General features: G+C 41.8%; 1 protein-coding gene across 9 annotated transcripts in view; it reads right to left on the reverse strand.

The window, feature by feature from the left end:
- USP32 (ubiquitin specific peptidase 32) overlaps positions 1-20,947 on the reverse strand; it is a 331,878-nt gene that overhangs the window by 164,969 nt on the left and 145,962 nt on the right. For all 9 annotated transcript variants that reach the window (XM_075589607.1, XM_075589608.1, XM_075589613.1 and 6 more), the window contains one exon: positions 20,047-20,206. In XM_075589607.1, coding sequence (XP_075445722.1) covers positions 20,047-20,206 — 160 coding nt within the window. The remainder of the gene's footprint in view (positions 1-20,046; positions 20,207-20,947) is intronic.

Genomic DNA, 20,947 nt, shown 5'->3' on the forward strand with positions numbered 1-20,947 from the left:
TCAGAGCTCCATCCCCCACCTCCCTAAACACTAAAAAAACGGCAATAATCACTGAGGAAAATCGGGGAAAAAAAGAGTAATAGGGCAGTGGATACTCCCGTGATGGCACCCCTAACAGCCAAAAAGAAGAAAGAGGGTGATTTACGAAGATACCTGGGTCGCTCTACCCCACGAGGCGCTGCCGCAACAAGGCCGCCAGAATCTGCAGCGGGATCCGATTCGGAGAGGGACGAGGACCCCCCGCATGAGCCCACCCAGATGCCGGTCAGAATATGTGACTTTGATAGGTTATATCAAGACATGAAGACCATGATTTACGTGGGGCTCGAAGATATGAAGAAGGAGGTCCAGGGGCTGGGAGAGAGAACAGGGGCCCTAGAAGAAAAGATGGCGGCCGCATCCAAACAAATTAAAAAGACAGAAAAAAAAAACACACACATGCAAGCCCAGATTGCAGAGATATTAGACAGGCAAGAAGATGCCGACAACAGAGACCGAAGAAACAACATCAGGGTACGTGGGGTCCCAGAGTCGGTCACGGATGCTGAAGAATATATAACCAGATGGCTGGAAACACTGCTGCCTGACATCCCTGCCACAGAAAGGGCCATGGACCGCTGCCATAGAGCCCTAAGAAGCCGCCCAGCCGCGATGGAACAACCGCGAGATATTATAGCTAGGCTGCATTATTTCAAAACCCGAGAAGCTATCTTCAAATGCACAAGAGCGGAAGGGGCATGCCGGTTCGAGGGAACCACAATACAACTATTCCAGGACTTATCACCGATCACCCTCGCACGAAGAAGAACACTACACCCGGCTACTAAGGTGCTGAGGGACCGAGCAGTGCGATACCGGTGGACCTTTCCGTTCGGCCTGATGGTCCTACGGAACGGAAAGGCCATAACAATCAAGGACCCAGCAGAAAGCGAGGAATTCTTAAACAAACTGGGGCTGAAGGAGGGCCCGATGCAAAGTCCTAGGCGAGAGGTGCGAGAGGATTCAGAATGGAGCACCGTAAGGCCTCCAAAATCCCCTGAGGCCCGATGAATCCCGCAATATCCTGAGGAAAATACCTACTTAAAGTTGAACATAGTTCCAGTTTAATAATGGGGGTTACGGTTTGCCCACCAGTTTATCTGCCAAAGAGCTAGCCACAAGACCTGCTCAAGTCATCACCCTGCGGTAAATACCAGTAAAAGGACTATCCTGGCCACCTGAAAAAGTAAAATCAAACTCCTACCTGTAGCTGAAAATGGCGATCCGAGGTGGAACGCAAGCCGCCAAGAATGGCGTCGCAGCAAGCGTCTCATCGCATGGCTTCGTTGCGGAAGTGGAGGAGTTCCTGACGCGGGAGCAGGTGAGATGTCCTTCTTCGCGGGCTGGCCGAGGGAAAATGGCGGCCGCCGGAAGCACGTTACCGGAAATGGTCCAGACGTCATCTTGGAGGAGGCAAACAGAACAGAGGGACAGAGAGCGTCACCACTCGGCGCCGGAAGGGAACAACCGGCGGAAGGCGTCCGGCGCACACAGCCCCACTAAAAAGAACCTGGCGGAAGACGCAATAAACCGCAAACAGAACGGATAGCAATTAAGCTGGCCAGGCGAAAGTTAAGACATGAGAGGGGAGAACCACCCGGACACTCAGCGGGCAACAGGAGAGAGGGGGGAGGCTGGGACTTATCTCTACGAACTAGATAGAGGCAGGCAATCAGCAGGGCGACTCCAGACACGGCAAGAGGGTTCGCTCAGGGCCCACAAATAGAGTACCAGAGAGTTTCAGCATAACAACAACCCTCTCACCACACACATAGCTTCCCAGGGCAACAGTTAGCTGAAACGCTGCACAGACACTGAGTCAGACAGGTAACACACAAGAGAGTCTAGCGAGCAGGGGCAAGAAGTTATTTCCTACAAGTTATTCCCTACACTGTATACATAACTCTTATCAAAAAAAATAATAAAGAGTTCGGAGTTGATCTTATAGTTATCAACTTAAGTTACACAGCATTGCCGTTACAATATTCCGCTGCACAAGCAAGGGAGGGGGGGAGGGATGCTGTCCCCCGCAAAGGCTTTGTGAATGAGTCTCCACATGGGCATGGGTGAGGAGACCCAGGAGGGGCCCATGAAAGTCCCATTTAGGCCAGCCACGAAGGACGGGAGAGGGGGAAGGAGGGCCATCCCGAACTCCGTCCAGGCTGTACGCCTGAAGAGGGCAACGATGGAGAATGGGGGGGCTAGTTCCCGCCCATTCCCCGGACAGTTATTATGTGTTGAAATAAATGTTGAAATATGTTTGTTTATGTTTCCCCAGTGTGCTCCCCTCTGTATTCCCATCCCAAGGCTCCAGCACGCTGCCAGACGGACCCAACCACAGGATCACCCGGCATCCTCATCACGTACACCAGAGGCTCAGATGGTCGCTAACATAGGAGTGAAGGTTTGGAACCGCAATCATGAATAAAGGGATTACTATCATATCACATAATGTCAAAGGCTTTAACAACCCAGGGAAACGCAGACTAGCTATGACGGACTATAAAAAATCAGACCCTGACATCATCCTCCTGCAGGAAACTCACTTTTCTAAATCTAGTTCACCAAAATTTATAGATTATAGGTTTAAGAATTGGTTCTCAGCCTCAGCCACACAAAAAAAGAGAGGGGTAGCCATCCTGGTGCATGACCGTTTGCCCTTGACGATTAAGACCATTAAAAGAGACTACAACGGCCGATTTCTCATTGTAAGCGGCGAAATAAGAGGTCAACCAATCACGCTGGCAAACGTCTATGCTCCGAGCGAAGGTACGGAAGCTTTTCTTGAGAGATTCTTCGCCATACTTCAGAGGTTAGCACAGGGCTGTGTAATACTGGGGGGCGACTTCAACCAAACACTAGATCCTATACTGGATAGATGCACCCCAAGCGGAAAAAATAGCTCCAAGATAAGACAAACGTGGAATAGAGGGCTGCGCACCAATAATCTACTTGACATTTGGCGAGAACAACATAGACAAGAGAAAGGGTTTACATTCTACTCCCACCCCCATGACCGCTACAGTCGGATAGACTACCTGTTTGTATCCAGTAGAATGGTTCCACAGATCTCCCACTCGGGCATCCACGATATTTCGTGGTCAGATCATGCACCGATTGAGCTGCGGTGCACTGATTTTATTCTGGACAGACCAGGAGCGAACTGGAAGCTCAACGAAGTATTGCTAAAAATCCCCGCAATTGCACAAAACGTAGGGGATAAAATCAGGGAATATTTTCAGGAGAACTTAGGAAGTGTGACATCGCAGGCTACCTTATGGGAGGCCCATAAGGCGACTCTGAGAGGAGAGCTCATGAGGATTGCAAGCAGGCGAAAGAGGGAGAAGGACAAAAAAATCAATCAGTTGCAAGCAGAATTGGCAGTCCTCCCGACTCGACATAAAAAGAATAAAGACGCAATGACCCTTAAGGAGTTGCTAGACACTAAAACTAAACTGAATATTTTGTTAACCTCCCGTGCTGAGAAAGAGCTGACATGGACTAAGCGGAAATATTTTGAGAAAGCAAACAGGCCAGATACCCTACTTGCCAACAAACTAAGAGACAAAAACCAAATCTCCCAAATTCAGACAATTCGAACAGAACAAGGGGATCTGACTTCTGACCCAAAAAAAATAGTCAATGAATTTAAAAAATATTATGAGACCCTATACGATGGGGCGAAGGTGGCACACACGCCAACCACAAAAGCACGGCTAAAGACATTCTTGACCGAGGCACAACTGCCTACAGTAACCAGAGAGGAGAGGGACGCACTACAGGCTGATTTTACTATCGAGGAACTCATGGAGGTAATGAAGTCATTGAAAGCAGCCAAAGCCCCAGGCCCAGACGGCTTTTCCAATCTCTATTATAAAAAATTCCGTAAAATATTAGCTCCTCATTTACTAAAACTTTGTAATTCCTTCTTGGATGGTGCCCCCATCCCGGGCTCGATGCTCCAGGCGTCTATCTCAGTAATCCACAAACAGGGAAAAGACCCAGCGGACTGTAAAAGCTACAGGCCCATCTCGTTAATAAACTCTGACACAAAAATCTTCTCGAAACTGTTAGCTAATCGCCTTAACCAGGTGTTGTCCAAGTTGGTCCATCCCGATCAAGTGGGGTTCATATGTGGTCGACAAGCAGCTGATAACACCAGACGGATTATTGACTTAATTGATCTGGCACAGAAAAAACGTATCCCGTCTATGGTGCTTAGTTTAGATGCTGAAAAAGCGTTCGACAGAATTGACTGGCCCTACTTGAGGGAGACGCTTGGGGCGTTCGGGCTGGGAGGGAGAATGATAGAGGCAATTCTCGCTCTATATCAGGGACCGACGGCGAAGGTCAGACACCAGGGCTTCCCCTCGGAAGAATTCCAGATAAAGAGCGGCACCAGACAGGGCTGTCCTCTGTCACCCCTCCTTTTTGCACTCTGTATTGAACCCCTAGCGGCGCACATCCGTCTCAGTCCAAATATAACAGGCATCCAAATCAGTGACCAGCTACATAAGGTGGCCCTGTATGCTGATGACGTGATACTCACACTATCACAGCCCCTCACCTCTCTGCCGAACGTTTTCCAAATTTTAAGGGAATTCAACACGATATCGGGGTTTAAAATTAATCAGGCAAAATCAGAAGCCCTAAATATCAATTTACCTAAAGCCACTGAGAAATTGATCACGGTAAATTTTGAATTCAAATGGCAAACCTCCTGCATAAAGTATCTAGGAATAAATATCACAAACCAATCAGACACCCTATATAAAGCGAATTACCCCAGACTGATTCGGACACTGAAGGACGATCTCCGGAAATGGGCAGGGTACAACATATCCTGGATTGGTAGGATTCAATCTCTAAAAATGAATCTCCTTCCCAGAATTCTGTACCTATTTCAGACTCTTCCGGTCTCTATAATCAGGGAAGAGATCCTTCGGTTACAGTCCGCAATGGTGAAATTTATCTGGGGTAATAAAACCCCCCGCATCAAAACTAGCATACTAATTAGGCCCACTACAAAAGGAGGGCTAGCGGTACCTTGCCTGTTGTCGTACTATAGAGCGGCCCAATTAACTCAAATCATCCAGTGGCACACCCATCCCATACGAAGGCGATGGGTGGAACTGGAGGTGGCCTGCTGTGCCCCGGTGGTACTGCGGGACCTGATCTGGCTCCCAAATTCAGTCCGCAGAGACTTCATAAATCCGCTCCCCGCAGTTGTCAGCTCTTTGGCAGTATGGGACAAAAGCAAATATAAGCATGTTTTGATGAGAAAACACTCCTTGATGACCCCAATTTTGGGAAACCCTGATTTCGCTCCGGGCCTGCAGAGGAAAGATTTTATTATATGGACACAGAAGGGCTATACTCGCCTTCGACACCTGGAGGGTAGGATATCTATCAAACCGTTTGAACAAATTAAGTCGGAAAAATCGATGCCAAATTCAGAATTCTTTAGAACATGCTGTGGGGCTGCACCAAAGTACTCCCAATCTGGGAGGAACTCAGAAATTGGCTTCAGAGAATTCTCGACTGCACGATCCCTTTGGACCCCTGGTTGTTTCTGCTGGCCAGAGACACTCCGGGGCTAAACAGGTCAAAGCACAAATTAATTGCACATTTTGCAACTGCCCTGAGGTGCGAACTCGCAGCATTGTGGAAGCAACCGGATCTACCAAATATCCCAAAAATCAGAAACCGAATTTGGCACGTTTGCCGGATGGAACAGTTAACGAGTCTAGTTAACGACACCGGCACAAACTTTCTCAAAGTATGGTCACCATGGCTAGACCTGAACGATATCCCAGGGGTCAGCGCCTCCAACATACTGCTTTAATAGATGCGGACGCGTTCTCCTTGGATGAAGTGTAGTGAACAGAAGGCCTTAGATTCTTGACAAGATTAGGGGTTCACTAGACTAAGCAAAGAAAAAGATAAGCATAGGTCAAAACACAACAGAAGAGATCAGAAGTCTACATAAAGACTACTGTTACTGCGAGCCCTTTGGGACCAAAAGCCGACTAAACCCAAGAAATCCAGACCTCAACGAGAACCATAGCCTCTATGATAAGTCCAGAGGAGTCGAAATCGTGCTGTGGCAGCCTCCTCCCCCACCCCCTTCCCCCCCCCCTCCCTACCTCCTCCCAGGTGTAGTCTGTCTGTAGGTCTTGTTGGTCTGTTTGTAACCCCAGTCTGTCTTTTGTGAATTTACTTATAAAAAGAGTTGTTATGGATACCTTTGTATACGATAATGGGTTGGAAGAAAATGTGATTATTGTACCATGCACTCAATAAAAAAAATTTTTGGTTGAAAAAAACAACATCTGAATTGTCGATCAAACTTTGTAATTTATTTGGCCGAATGCGAATGTGGTCTACAATATATTGGTAAGACCACTCGCCCGCTTAGAACGCGTATATTAGAGCATCTTAGTAATATAAAACGGAAACTCACAACTCACAATGTTTCCAATCATTTTCTAACAGCACACAATTCTAATCCTGCTAGTTTTTCCTTTAAGGCCATAGAACAGGTGATGCCTCACTGGAGAGGGGGCAATAGAGACCTAACTTTGATTAAAAGAGAATCCTTTTGGATGTTCGAACTGAAAACTATTGCTCCATTTGGATTGAATCTTGAGTTTGACATTAAACCATTTTTGTAATCCATTCTAATTTTGCTTTCTTATCTCCCTATTAGAATGCCTCCTTCACTTCTGTTCGTTAGAATAGGTAGTCAGATTAATTAATTATATCTCTTGTTGCTTGTATAGAGTGTTTTTATCGAGTATTTTAAAAAAAATTACTTTATATAATTTTCTAACCAATTTTGTACTTATTAATAAATTTATACACTTTTGGAGTTGCACATATGTCTTGATGTGTGACTAATAATTCACTATTATATGTATTGGAGCTTAACTGTTTTAATATCAGCACGGCCATTACCCGATTAATTAATCATTAGTAACCAATGGGTATGTAGTACTGTGTATATAAGACACTTAGAATCAGTCAGCAAATCACTCCTGAAGAAACCGAATGCGGAGAAACGCGTAGAGTGACGCTGACCAGAGAGATCCCTAAGCGTTTGGAGCCCCAGCGAGCGGATGATGTCACTTCCGGTTTCCGTGAGACGCACCAGTGACACGCACGCCGAGACACAGGGGAGGCAGAGAACACACGCTTCACTTGCCGAGATCCAGTTCGCAGGATCTATATGCTTTTATATTTTCATTACCATGTGAGTGTATCCCTTACCACTTACTTTTATAAATTGTCAATCCAGTCTGCACTATGTCCGTTTCTTTTATGATTAAGGTCTCCAGAAGCTCCTTGTGATTACCATCCTTGGTGGGCTGTGATTCAAAGATACCTTTATGTGAATATCACTCACTATATGTTTGTGAGTATTTTGCACACAGACTCCTACATTTATATTTATTCATTATTTATCACGTATATTGCACTATCAGATTATTTTTCTGTTTTACATGGTTTGCGCTTCCCGATGACCTACACCTCTTCACTCTGCATGGGATCGTGAGAAGGATCCCCCACTGGGTTATAGCAGCATCCATACCTGTTTGTATTGGTATCACTTTTTTACTATACACAGTAAAGATTGGGCTTTAGGCAGGTTGTATTATATTTGGTTATCCTAGAGCGCCATTATTGATAAGTTAGTTTGTTTCACTTGTACCCCTTCTCTCCATTATCTAGGCTGCACTAGTTATCACTTATACACAATTGTGCTTTGAATGGCTAGCCCAAATGCATTTCAGAATAGATCCAATAGAAGTATTAATTTGGACACTTATTTCAAGGATGCTAATTTATCTTTTAAAGATGATCAAGAGCAAATTAATGCTACTTGTATTAAACTAGAGCGTACTCTATTAAGAGATACTAAAAAATGGTTAGACCTACTGTTCTTTCGCAAATATGTGGAATATAAAATCATTCCAAGAGGACTAAGAGTCCAAAAAAATCCATCTATGGACCTTAGCGATGAAGAATTTTTAACGAAATGGTATAGTGCACAAGACGACTGTTCTTTTAATTTAATTAAATTGATTATGTCGCAACAAGAGAAACACCTCACGACATTAGATAAAGAAATAGAGGATCTAAGACTTGAATTGGGGTCATTAGAAAATATTAAAGACTTTAATGAGAGAGATGCAAAAATGCAAAAAAATATTGACAACTTCAAAAAAGAAGTGATAGAAATCAAACTGCAGAAATTCAGGAGAGACCAAGACGACTACGCAAAAGGCATACAGTAGAAAGAACTTGGAACAAAAATTCCAAAAAAGGCCTGAAAGCGCAGTCTGTCTCTGACCCTCCTGAAAAAAGTATACCATTAACTAATAATAAGGATACTTCATATAGAGGGAAATTTGCATACAATTACCCAAAACATCATGCAGGTTTTCTGCCCCAAGTCTTAATTAAAAAATCAGAAGTAAAAACCCAAAATATTGGAGGAAAAGCAAAAGAGAAAACAAAACATATAGAAATTAGTGACATTATAGGTATATCAAATAAAGGAAAGCCTAATATAAACAATGAGGCAATACCTAAGGAAACACCAAAAGAATCACTTCCTTTTTTGGAACAAAGGGGGTGTATGAGTTCATGGGAAACCAGGAATCCATTTCACCCCTTAGAAACCCCAAGCACCTCTTCAAAACCAAAAAACAAAAGACGCATGTCAGAGGGAGACGAGGGGGCAGAGTGCATAAAAACAAGAAAACTAAAATAGCCTCTAAAAACATTTTTAATATAAGTCAAAAAACCCTTACAGAGTGCCAAAAAAGAGTGATTAGTAAAGGTCTGACTTTTGCCCCAACTACGGGACCAAGTAAATTTGGTCTCTATATAGATGCTCATAAATTCATTAGGTCATTGACCCTCAAACGATTTTTTCTAAATAAAGATGCTGTAACTAAAAATTGGATAGATGATAGTACCAATGATATTGACAAACAATTAATACCAGAGTCCAATATTGGGGAATGTGTCCATTCTAAATTCAAGCCCAAATCCAACTTTTTTCCAAAGTTTGCGAAAGGTAACCACCTAGAAGTTTTCTTTCAATTAATTACTAAGGACTTAGAAACTCTATGTGCTAACAAAACTAGGTATCATACCAATTTAACAAAAGTGGAAAAACTAGCACTGGATGAACTCTCAGAAGATAAAAACATTGTTATTAAGCCAGCAGACAAGGGAGGAGGGGTGGTGATTATGGATCATGATTATTATATGTCTGAAGCCAAAAGGATGTTGGGTGATATAAAAACCTACCAAAAATTATCATCTAACCCCTCCACCATGTACAAAAAGGAATTGCAAACTCTCCTGGAGGATGGAAGAAGGCGGGGAATATTGGAAGAACACGAATTCCAATTCTTAAATGTGGAAGATCCAATATTTCGCGTCTTCTATTTCCTACCAAAGATACATAAAGATCTTACACATCCCCCAGGACGGCCAATAATATCTGGCATTGGGTCATTAACGGCCAATTTATCTGAGTTTGTAGACAGTTACCTACAAGGAATTGTTAAAAAACAAAAATCGTATCTGAAAGATACACGTGACGTTATCCTAATGCTAAGAGAGATCCAGTGGCAAGATACCTATATCTTAGTTACCACAGATGTCACGGCTCTGTACACATCAATAAGACATGATGATGGGTGCAGAGCCGTTAGACATTTCTTGGAAAAAGAAGACAAATTCCCTAAAATACAAATTGACTTTCTTGTGGATTGTATAAAGTTCATCTTAAGTAAAAATTTCTTTTGGTTTAGTGATATGTATTATCTACAACTCTGTGGGACCGCCATGGGGACCAAATTCGCGCCCAGTTATGCTAATCTTTTGATGGCCATGTGGGAGGACCAATATATATGGTCTTGGCCTGGATTGGACGCGAATTTGGTCACATGGCGGAGATACATAGACGACATTATATTCGTCTGGAAAGGCACCCTGGGAGACCTCAACATGTTTCTAGAGTATTTGGATATGAATGAACTAAATCTAAAGTTCACATCCACCATCAGTAGCTCTACTGTCAACTTCCTAGATCTTACCATATATTCAGAAGGCGGCTCAATTAAAACTAAAAATTACTTCAAAAATGTAGATGCCAACAATTACACATTACAATCTAGTTGCCACCTTAATAAGTGGATAACTAATATCCCATATGGACAGTACCGTAGGCTAAAACGTAACTGTACTGACAACCATATATTTGAAGAACAATCTAACATACTTTCTAGGAAGTTTGCAGAGAGACATTATAAAGAAGAAGTTGTCAGACAAGCACTGGCCAAAGCTAATGATACTCCCAGGGAATCTATGCTTATCCCAACTCCAAAGAAACCCATTGAGAATTACATTCTGCAAGTACCCTTTATTACGCAGTATAATAAAGATGCTGGTAAAATTAACAATATTTTGAATACACATTGGTCAGTTTTAAAAAAACGATCCTATCTTAGGGGAGCATCTACCTGATAGAGTTAAGATGGTTTATAAAAGAGCAAGAAACATTAAAAGCTATCTATCCCCAAGTGCTCTGAAAAATACTGCAAAGAGATGCTCAACATGGTTAGACCCCCCAAAAGGTTTTTATGAGTGTAAAATGTGTACTGCATGTCAGCATAGTTCTAAATTGGTTCAAAGTTTTAAATCAAATGTAACCAACAAATTATAAAACATAAAACAACATCTGAATTGTCGATCAAACTTTGTAATTTATTTGGCCGAATGCGAATGTGGTCTACAATATATTGGTAAGACCACTCGCCCGCTTAGAACGTGTATATTAGAGCATCTTAGTAATATAAAACGGAAACTCACAACTCACAGTGTTTCCAATCATTTTCTAACAGCACACAATTCTAATCCTGCTAGTTTTTCCTTTAAGGCCATAGAACAGGTGATGCCTCACTGGAGAGGGGGCAATAGAGACCTAACTTTGATTAAAAGAGAATCCTTTTGGATGTTCGAACTGAAAACTATTGCTCCATTTGGATTGAATCTTGAGTTTGACATTAAACCATTTTTGTAATCCATTCTAATTTTGCTTTCTTATCTCCCTATTAGAATGCCTCCTTCACTTCTGTTCGTTAGAATAGGTAGTCAGATTAATTAATTATATCTCTTGTTGCTTGTATAGAGTGTTTTTATCGAGTATTTTAAAAAAAATTTACTTTATATAATTTTCTAACCAATTTTGTACTTATTAATAAATTTATACACTTTTGGAGTTGCACATATGTCTTGATGTGTGACTAATAATTCACTATTATATGTATTGGAGCTTAACTGTTTTAATATCAGCACGGCCATTACCCGATTAATTAATCATTAGTAACCAATGGGTATGTAGTACTGTGTATATAAGACACTTAGAATCAGTCAGCAAATCACTCCTGAAGAAACCGAATGCGGAGAAACGCATAGAGTGACGCTGACCAGAGAGATCCCTAAGCGTTTGGAGCCCCAGCGAGCGGATGACGTCACTTCCGGTTTCCGGGTTCGGTGAGACGCACCAGTGACACGCACGCCGAGACACAGGGGAGGCAGAGAACACACGCTTCACTTGCCGAGATCCAGTTCGCAGGATCTATATGCTTTTATATTTTCATTACCATGTGAGTGTATCCCTTACCACTTACTTTTATAAATTGTCAATCCAGTCTGCACTATGTCCGTTTCTTTTATGATTAAGGTCTCCAGAAGCTCCTTGTGATTACCATCCTTGGTGGGCTGTGATTCAAAGATACCTTTATGTGAATATCACTCACTATATGTTGTTGAGTATTTTGCACACAGACTCCTACATTTATATTTATTCATTATTTATCACGTATATTGCACTATCAGATTATTTTTCTGTTTTACATGGTTTGCGCTTCTCGAGATACAATACAGTGACAGCAAAATAGCAGCGGAATTTACAAAATATTATACTGAGCTCTATAACCTAAGATCTAAAAACGGCCGACCTGAACCTATAGCAACAGAGCTCATAACACAATACCTAGACAAATGTCAACTCCCTGTATTAACAGAGGAGGAAAACACGGTCCTCAATGCTGAGATTACAAAAGAGGAACTGGAAAAGGCGGTCAAATTACAAAAAATAACTAAGTCTCTTGGCCCTGACGGTTTCACAAATGTATACTACAAGAGATTCTTGCCCACACTATCCACGCATCTTTTAAAAACATTCAACCACTTTAAGGAAGGAAACCAAATTCCCCCCTCAATGTCTCTAGCCAACCTAGCTATCATACACAAGGACGGCAGAGACCCGATGCAATGTGGAAGCTATCGTCCAATCTCCCTCCTCAACAGTGATCTCAAATTAAACAGTAAAATACTTGCAAACAGATTGAACCCCATTTTACCGAGACTAATTAATATTGATCAAGTAGGATTTGTCGCGGGCAGGCAAGCCTCAGACAACACTCGGAAGATAATCAACATTATTGACCATGTACACCTCACAGGGACCAAAGCACTACTTTTAAGCTTAGATGCAGAGAAGGCGTTCGATAGAATAAACTGGCAATTTTTGGACCATACTATGCGCAAATTTGGCTTCAAAGACGCATACTTAGAAGGGGTCCGTAGACTCTACCAAAACCCGTCAGCTTACAGTAAAATTACCGGGGGGCAATAACCAGAGATTCGAGATTACAAATGGAACTCGACAGGGATGCCCCCTATCTCCTCTCCTCTTTGCACTTACCATAGAGCCACTGGCATCGGCAATACGACTCAATATAGACATCCAAGGAATAGAAATTGGCCACAGGCAGCACAAAATATCCTTATTCGCAGACGATGTCATCTTAACTCTCTCCAAACCCCAAATGTCCCTACCCAACCTCCAAAAAGAACTCCGAGATTTTGGAAAAATCTCAGGATATAAGATTAATAATGATAAATCGGAAGCCCTGAATCTAAACCTGCCAGAGCCGGAGGTGAAACTCCTCAAAATAAACTTTAACTATCGATGGAGCTCCTCCTGTATCAAATATTTGGGAGTCAAGATATCGAGGACCTACCAATCATTATATCAACATAACTATCCGGCCCTGTTCCAAAAAATCAAACAAGATCTAAATAAATGGGGGGGATACCAGATATCTTGGATCGGGAGAATGATCTCAGTTAAAATGAACATACTCCCTAGATTGCTATATTACTTTCAGACTCTCCCGATCCACATCCCCGGCTCGGAATTAAAAAACATCCAAAAGCTAATCTTCCAATTCATTTGGCAAGGGAAGAAACCCAGAGTCCCCAGAACGGTTCTTTTGGCCACAAGGAGGAGGGGAGGAATGGGAGTCCCAGACATCACAAGATACTACCTAGCCGCACAACTGCGACAGGTAGTGGTCTGGAACGCTAACCCAAATCAAAACTGCTGGCTAGAGATAGAAACGCACTATGCCGGGACGCCCTCACTGCCGGCCTGCCTTTGGTCCCTGAGTAAGGAAGACATGCAGAACAGCAAACTCAAATTAGGCCCTATGAGACACACATGGGAGACCTGGTCGAAATGCAAATACAAATTTAAGCTCACAACACCTCAATCCCAATTTACACCAATTCACGAAAATCCGAAATTCCCACCTGGATGTGAGCCCAGACAATTCGATCAATTCAAAACAAAAGATATCAAAGTGGTTGCCGACCTCCTGAGCTTCGGGGAGTTCCTGAGTTATCAAAGACTACAAATTAAATATGAAATGATAGGATTACACGTTTTCAAATACCTACAAATTCGGCACTTTATTCAAACATTATCCCCAACGTTGGAATTTCCCCCTCTCACTGGATTCGAACGGCTCTGCAGAGAGACAGGCCACCAGAGAGGTCTTATAACGCAAATTTGTGCAGAACTGGAGAAGGCACCCGGAGTCCCCACGCACGATTATATGCTGCATTGGGCAGCAGAATTGGATACAGTTATAGACCCAGAGGATTGGGAAAGTATTTGGGGAAATGCCTCAGGAACTTCCATATGTACCACAATCAAAGAAAATATATATAAAATAATATTTCGCTGGCATCTTACCCCAGTTAGAATAAATCAAATCTACCCCCAGGCTTCCGATTTATGCTGGAGAGGCTGCGGTCAAAAGGTGGACATGGCCCACATCTGGTGGTCATGTCCGGAAATTCAAAGATACTGGGAAACCATTCAAAAACTAATTGAAGAGGTCACGGACCTCAAAATACCCATTGACCCGCTGACCTATCTGTTGGCCAGGCCCTTAGATACGCTGGACCGACCAACAAGCAAATTAGTCTCTTTCATTCTCACTGCGGCTAGATGTGCGGTGGCAGCCGCCTGGAAGAAGGTGTCTCCCCCCTCCAAGCAAACAGTGATAAAAAGAGTGCAAGAGGTGATGGATATGGAGAGATTATCCGCCTTTTTGAAAAGATCCACCACCTCTTTTAATAACATTTGGGACCCCTGGATAACTCAAATGGCGCTCCTGCGCCGAAACCCCCTATAGAAATAGAGGGACACAACAAATAGAACTAAGGCCCTAAAAAGGGAAGCCAAAGAGAAGGGGAGCAATGCCCCCTCCCCCTCCCACTCCTTCCCCCCCCCCACTCTCTCACTTTCTATCTCCTTCTAACCCCATTTCTGTTTCCATACTCACGTCACCCCGACAGCCCCCGAAGGGTCAGGGGGGGCGTCGAGTCTATCTCCTTACACCCCCCCCCCCCCAGTTGAAAAGTAAAAACCTGGATTAGGCTGTTATATCAAATGTACCTATAATGTTGTGAAATATTGTAACTGCCTAATAAAAAATTTGAAACAAAAAAAAATTGAAATAATCAAATTGCAGAGCAGATCTAAATGTACCCAGTGTATTAAATACATTTTATATGGATAGTACTTATCAATACCTAGACATTGTACTTATGAATCTGCATCATGTAAAAGTTGAATCAAACTTCTATACAGTACTGCACATCATGAGCATTATTTCCATTTAAGAAGTCTGCATTGCTGACTTGACTAATTACCTTTTAGCACAGCTTTGCAGATATTGCATTCTGCTCTCTATCTGTAGAGTGATCTTACCATTTTCTATTTTCTTTGTGAATAAACCATAAGTTACAGATGCAGTGGCCATTATTCGATCTTTTCTCAAAATGGATTTTGAGATTTGCCCGAGATTCTTTCAAAATTTGCCGTGGCAGACCAATGGCCCATCGGATTTAACACAGTAGGGGTCCCTGCTGTGTTAATCCTACCGGGGTCTGTCTGTCTGTAAGGCTGCGTCCATAGACACTTCGCTCGTGCGGAGGCTGAGGGAAAGCGGGTGCTTTCCTTAGTCATGGTACGCGCGCCGTCCGTGGACATGTCTAGGGGCGTGCCAGTGACGTCACGGAGCTGGTTCGCCCTCATTGGGCCAACCGCTCACGTGACTGTCAAGTCGCGCCAAGAAATCAGTTTAAACTGATTTACTGCGCAACACGCGCCCGCCGTATAGACGCGATCACTGTCTCTAGGCAGTATGATCGCTCAGCGTGCGGACGTGTCCAAGCGGTCGTCCATACCATGGGCGCAGCCTAAGAGATGCGCAGTAAGAGAGGCTGAATCAGTCACTCTAAATGCGCGCCTCACAGGCGATCGCGGGTGTTTTATTTAATTTTAAAGATTAGAGTAATGTAGCAGGGGGTCTCCTACTACACACCGAGCCTGACCACCCTGTGGCAACTACCTCCTTCACTCAATCCCTCTACCCACAATAAACATTAAAATACCTACTACCTATTGTAACAATAGACAACCCAACCTCTGTACCCCCAACAACCCCCCTAACACATACAGTACAGTAATGGGCCCAAAGCGGGATAATAGTGCATTTGCCCATTTAAAATAAAACATAAATCAGCAGCTTAAAGTAAATTAAACTGGCACTTACCCCTGCCAGGATGAAGACTGTCCTCATCCTCCTGATTGTCCTTGTCCTCTGTGGGCATCAACAGCAACAGCACAATAACAAAAATTTGACCGGCATGGTGGCACTCCCATGCCCAGTGGGCATGAACTGCCAATATGCTAGGCAGCATGCATCCTGCCTAGCTTCAAAACAAGCTACTGTTACCTATAATGTTTAGCCTTATCCAGAAATAGAAATATAGATGAATTTATAGTGTATTCATCTATAAAAGTATTGCTGGCTTATAATAATATAATTATATGGCAAACTATTATTTAGGGAGATGAATGTATAGATATGGGTTCCAATAGGAAACACATTCATACATGCATGCCCTTTGGGTTATGAGAGTAATGGCACGATAGAGAGGCTTCAGTTATATAAACATTAATATTTATTAGAGCACAACAACAAAATATAAGGCTTTACACAGTAATACTACATATACTTCCTTATAAGGTTTGTACTTATTACAGTCCTAAAAAACAATACAATACAGTAAATCCTAACTAACAATACATTGATATAAAGCACAGATATATACAGATTTACAAGTGCACAAAATTACCTTCTGAGCTCTGCTTCTCTTTACTCTCTCCTGTACTTCTCTTCACCTTCTCTCCTAACTAACTGACAATCTTTTCTGGTTTAAATGTGTTTTCTAAACCCATAGCTCAACATGTAGGAGGTTTTGATTGGTTGAGGAAGTATGTTCAAAACTAAATTGTGTGTGTGTTGCTTTGAAGATGGTGGGAAAAAACTAGAAATACCAGATTTATCAATAGATTTGACAGGTCAACCTACTGAGAGGAAAGAAACAGCTGCTCTTGCGTGAGAATCTAGATGTTAATTCGGGAACCACAGTATTGTTTGTTGAAGTCCCTGATAATCAACAAGAGATGTTTGGACAGGTTGTGAAGCAAAGAAGCCATTTGTTGTCAATATCTATCTCCTGAAATGTTTTTCCAGGTGAAGATAGAAAATCTATTTTAAAAAGACAGTTTATGTATCCAGTAATAAAAAGCATTCCTGTAAGCAATTCTCTTGGGTAACAACCACCCCCTTGTGGCCATGAAAACAATATATTTGGCCACACCTATGATGCTTATGCCTAATTTTCATTAACATTCTATGTGTGACCTTATCTATATGTACATCAAATACAGGAATATAGTTTTCAGAATTGGGACCGCCTGGTTCACCATCAAGGAGAAAATCACCCTTAAAGACAGGAATCAGGGTAATCACTATGTTTCCGATAGTAGTGGACTCATGTGGGGTGAAACAAAAATTTGGGTTAGCTATTGGACACGACTGACCCCCATAGAGGTATTCTCTGTGATTAGTCACTATGCAATACAGCTCATCCATGTTGTATGTGACCTTTACCATAGGTGTTCTCCACTTTGTTAACTGTATCGGACATCCAATTTCTTTAGGGAAGGAGCTTGAGTTGATCTTTCCAGTTTCAGTCTCTCTAGTACTTCTTTGAGGTCTCTGGGTGTTATTGTCTTTGACTGTGTTGTACTCCGTCATTGCTGTAAGCTCTTTTTGATTAAGGCCACATATCAGAGTGTTGATTTCAAAGACATCACAACGGCACAGGTACCTGTTCTCCTTAACGGTGCAGCATGCTGTGTTTGGTACCCGCCAGTACCCATCGCCTTGTACTAAAGTTCTGGTAGCGTCAACCTCTCCTTGTAGACATCTTCTTCTAGGTATCCGATAGAGTGTACGGAAGCCAGTTTATCGAAGAAGGATTCATCTTGATTGAAGAAAGGCAAAGAGATTGTAAAGGACACATACAGGATATCGTTATATGAGCAGGCTGATTGCTTACCATGACAGTGGTGCAAACCTCAATTTGGGTGTGGGGTAACTACCTAAATTCCTAATGGTGGAAATTGCCAATGGTTTACAATCCCCAGTGTTACTATAGGTCTGAGGACAATACCATCGGGACAAATCTTTACCTTTTAGAATATCTGGTACCTTTCCTGATTGTATATCCCTTATGATGTCACTTATTTTATTAAGGACAAAAATGCCATAAGCAGTGCAAATTTTTCCCTATCAACATGGTTATTGCTGACCTTCCTATCATTGACCTCTATCACATCATTAATTTTGGCCTGGGCCTTAGAAAAAAGCTTGGCTATATCATGCATGTTGTACACTGTAAATCTTTTCTCATCAGCGAGACCTTCAATACCCTGCAGGATTGGTTTCAAGACATGTTGGCCCTCTTCCTGTTCAAAGTTGGCAATATGTTTATGAATTGCCTCTAGATCAGCTCTATTCCAAATGGACTTACCGGATCCAAAATGTCTGGATATGGCTCCAATAATGCCATCTACTGTACACTTTGCAATTTTCTGGATCTGAAAATACCTTTTTGGTGAGGGATGTCTTGTCCTGAAAAAGGGTCTTGAGTTTTGCTTGCATGAGATGCAACTAAATCTACTAATAAGGAAGTATAGAATAATGAAACATTAGTTTGCATACAGGAACCAATTTCTGCCATGTTCCATTTCGATAAATTTACGATGACAGGCACATTAATAAATTGCACATTATTATACAAAGTCCAAGGGATGGATGTTGCAGTGAGACCACTGGAGGGTTGTTGGGCTTGACAGCTGGACCCCACCAGGATACTTTTCCACTATGTCAGGCAACATGCATCCTGCCTAGCTTCAAAACAAGCCACTAATAATAATAATAATAAAAAAAAAACCACATTCAATTTTAATCTTAAAAATGCCACAAAAACATTTTACAAATGTGGGCATGAGATGCCACTATGCCATGCAATAATGCATCTAAAATAAATAAAAAAAAAACAAAAAAAAAACATGCATAAACTAAAAACCACATTGCAATTACAGAAAAATAAACACCAATTGTATGGCAAGATGCAATGCACCGTGGGCATGGGATGACACTACGCCATGCAAGGGGGAACATTAAAAAAAACAAAATCCATCTTTTACTTACTTTTTCTTGTCTTCACCCACCGAATCCGACTCCAACAGCAACACCAGCAGCAACTCCAGGTCCACGACGCAATGATCCTCAACCACCACCATTCACAGGTAAAAAAAAATCTTAAGTCTTTTCTTTCTTTTTTTCATCTTTATTTTGTAATCCATTTTGGGGTCTTTATCTTCATCTGTACTTGTAATCCACTTGTGTTTCTTCTTTATCTTCCTCTTCGGCTTCATCTTCATCTGTTCTTCTTCTAGGAGGTGTTGCTCCATCAGCTGCGTGGCGTCAAATGAGACTACACAATCGTTTATAGGCCTCTGACGTCACATTTGAGAGGGAATGGTTCCCACGCCTCTGATTGGCTGGGATAACCACTTGGTTTTTTTTTTTTTGGTTTTTTTTGAGGTGACGTCATCAAAAGGGAGTGAAGCTAGTCAATCAGAAAGGCTCAGCTTCCTTTCCCTTTAAGATTACATCACAGAACCCATATTGCCTGGCATCACATGGTTTACTAGAGCTAATAGGATTGGGGGGTCATCCTATTGGGTCTAGTAAACCATGTGATGCCAATGGCTGACAATGACCAAGATCATTAAGCCTGAGACTTCTAGACTTTAAAATGAGGAGAGCCATCTGATCAAAGTAAGTCCCAAATATTAGTTAATATATCTGTTGTACGATGACCAAGAAATAACAGGAGCATTGTGTATTGTGGCAACATTCTCATTATGCGTTGACGCTCAGGCAATGAGGGCCTGTGGCTATTTTAATTTCCCAAATGTTATGAGACACTGAAGATGAAAAACCACAACTTGCACAAAAAACACAAATGGTGGATTGCAACTTTAATTAGTAAAAAGACAACCATCACCGTAACCTGCAAAAAAAAAAAAGTGTATTTTCTGCAGAATGTTTCTCAACTACTAAAAATATATAGTTGGACAGATAAAAACCAAATGGTGGAGGAAACATAATATAATATGCACAGGATTTACAAATTACTTACAATGTGTCACTCCGGCTAGAGTTTGATAGAAAGTAGGAGTGTCGCTGTCATCAGTGAGAGTAACAAAGACTCCTCCAGAAAGCAACCAACGAGAAAATGTAAAAGCATCTTTGTTTTGCAGCAGCCAAATTCGGAATTTGTCATAGTTCACCTTTTCACCCTGAAATAAGACCAATGAAGAATATTTGAGACAACGTATTTGAAAAAAAAGTAACAAATATTTACTATTGGAAACATTGCTATGAATCTAAGCCAGTGGTTTCCAACCTTTTTTAGGTTAAGGTTAATTATATTGTGCAATTCCTAGGAACCCGTTGAAAAATACAGGCCTAAGCGGCGAGTCTCCTACCCGGCTTCCTTTAGGGTGTAAATATTAAACCTGAAGGGGGTTACGCTTAACATTGTGCGCTTTAACTTTCTGGTAGTAAAGCATATATTATAAAGAGGTGTTGTGATTAGATCTATTCCTGAGCAGTGCGGCTTTAGAAGACTTGTTTCCCTGGTACAGGCAGTCCTCGTTTTACAACGCTTCGCTTTACAACGAATGGCTTATCCAACGCTATGCAATGCATACCTATGTTCATTTTTACAACGCCAAAACGGCTTATCCAACGCTCTTACGATGCTTTGCAAAGTTGTTTATGTGTATATATAATATATATATATTAAACTATATAATATATTATATTATATATTATGTTATATTATATATATAAAATACAGTATATACACTATATAATTTGTGTATGCTGCATATCTTATTGTCTGCGTAAAATATTTTGTGTATTTTAGCATTAAAAATGCCTTCAGGAACGGAACCTTTCATTTAAACAGTGTTCCTATGGGAAAACGTGTTTCGCTTTACAACGTTTCACTATCCAACGCCATTTTGAGTAACGCA

Source organism: Ascaphus truei, chromosome 3 (assembly GCF_040206685.1).
Source record: "Ascaphus truei isolate aAscTru1 chromosome 3, aAscTru1.hap1, whole genome shotgun sequence".
Taxonomy (NCBI): Eukaryota; Metazoa; Chordata; class Amphibia; order Anura; family Ascaphidae; genus Ascaphus; species Ascaphus truei.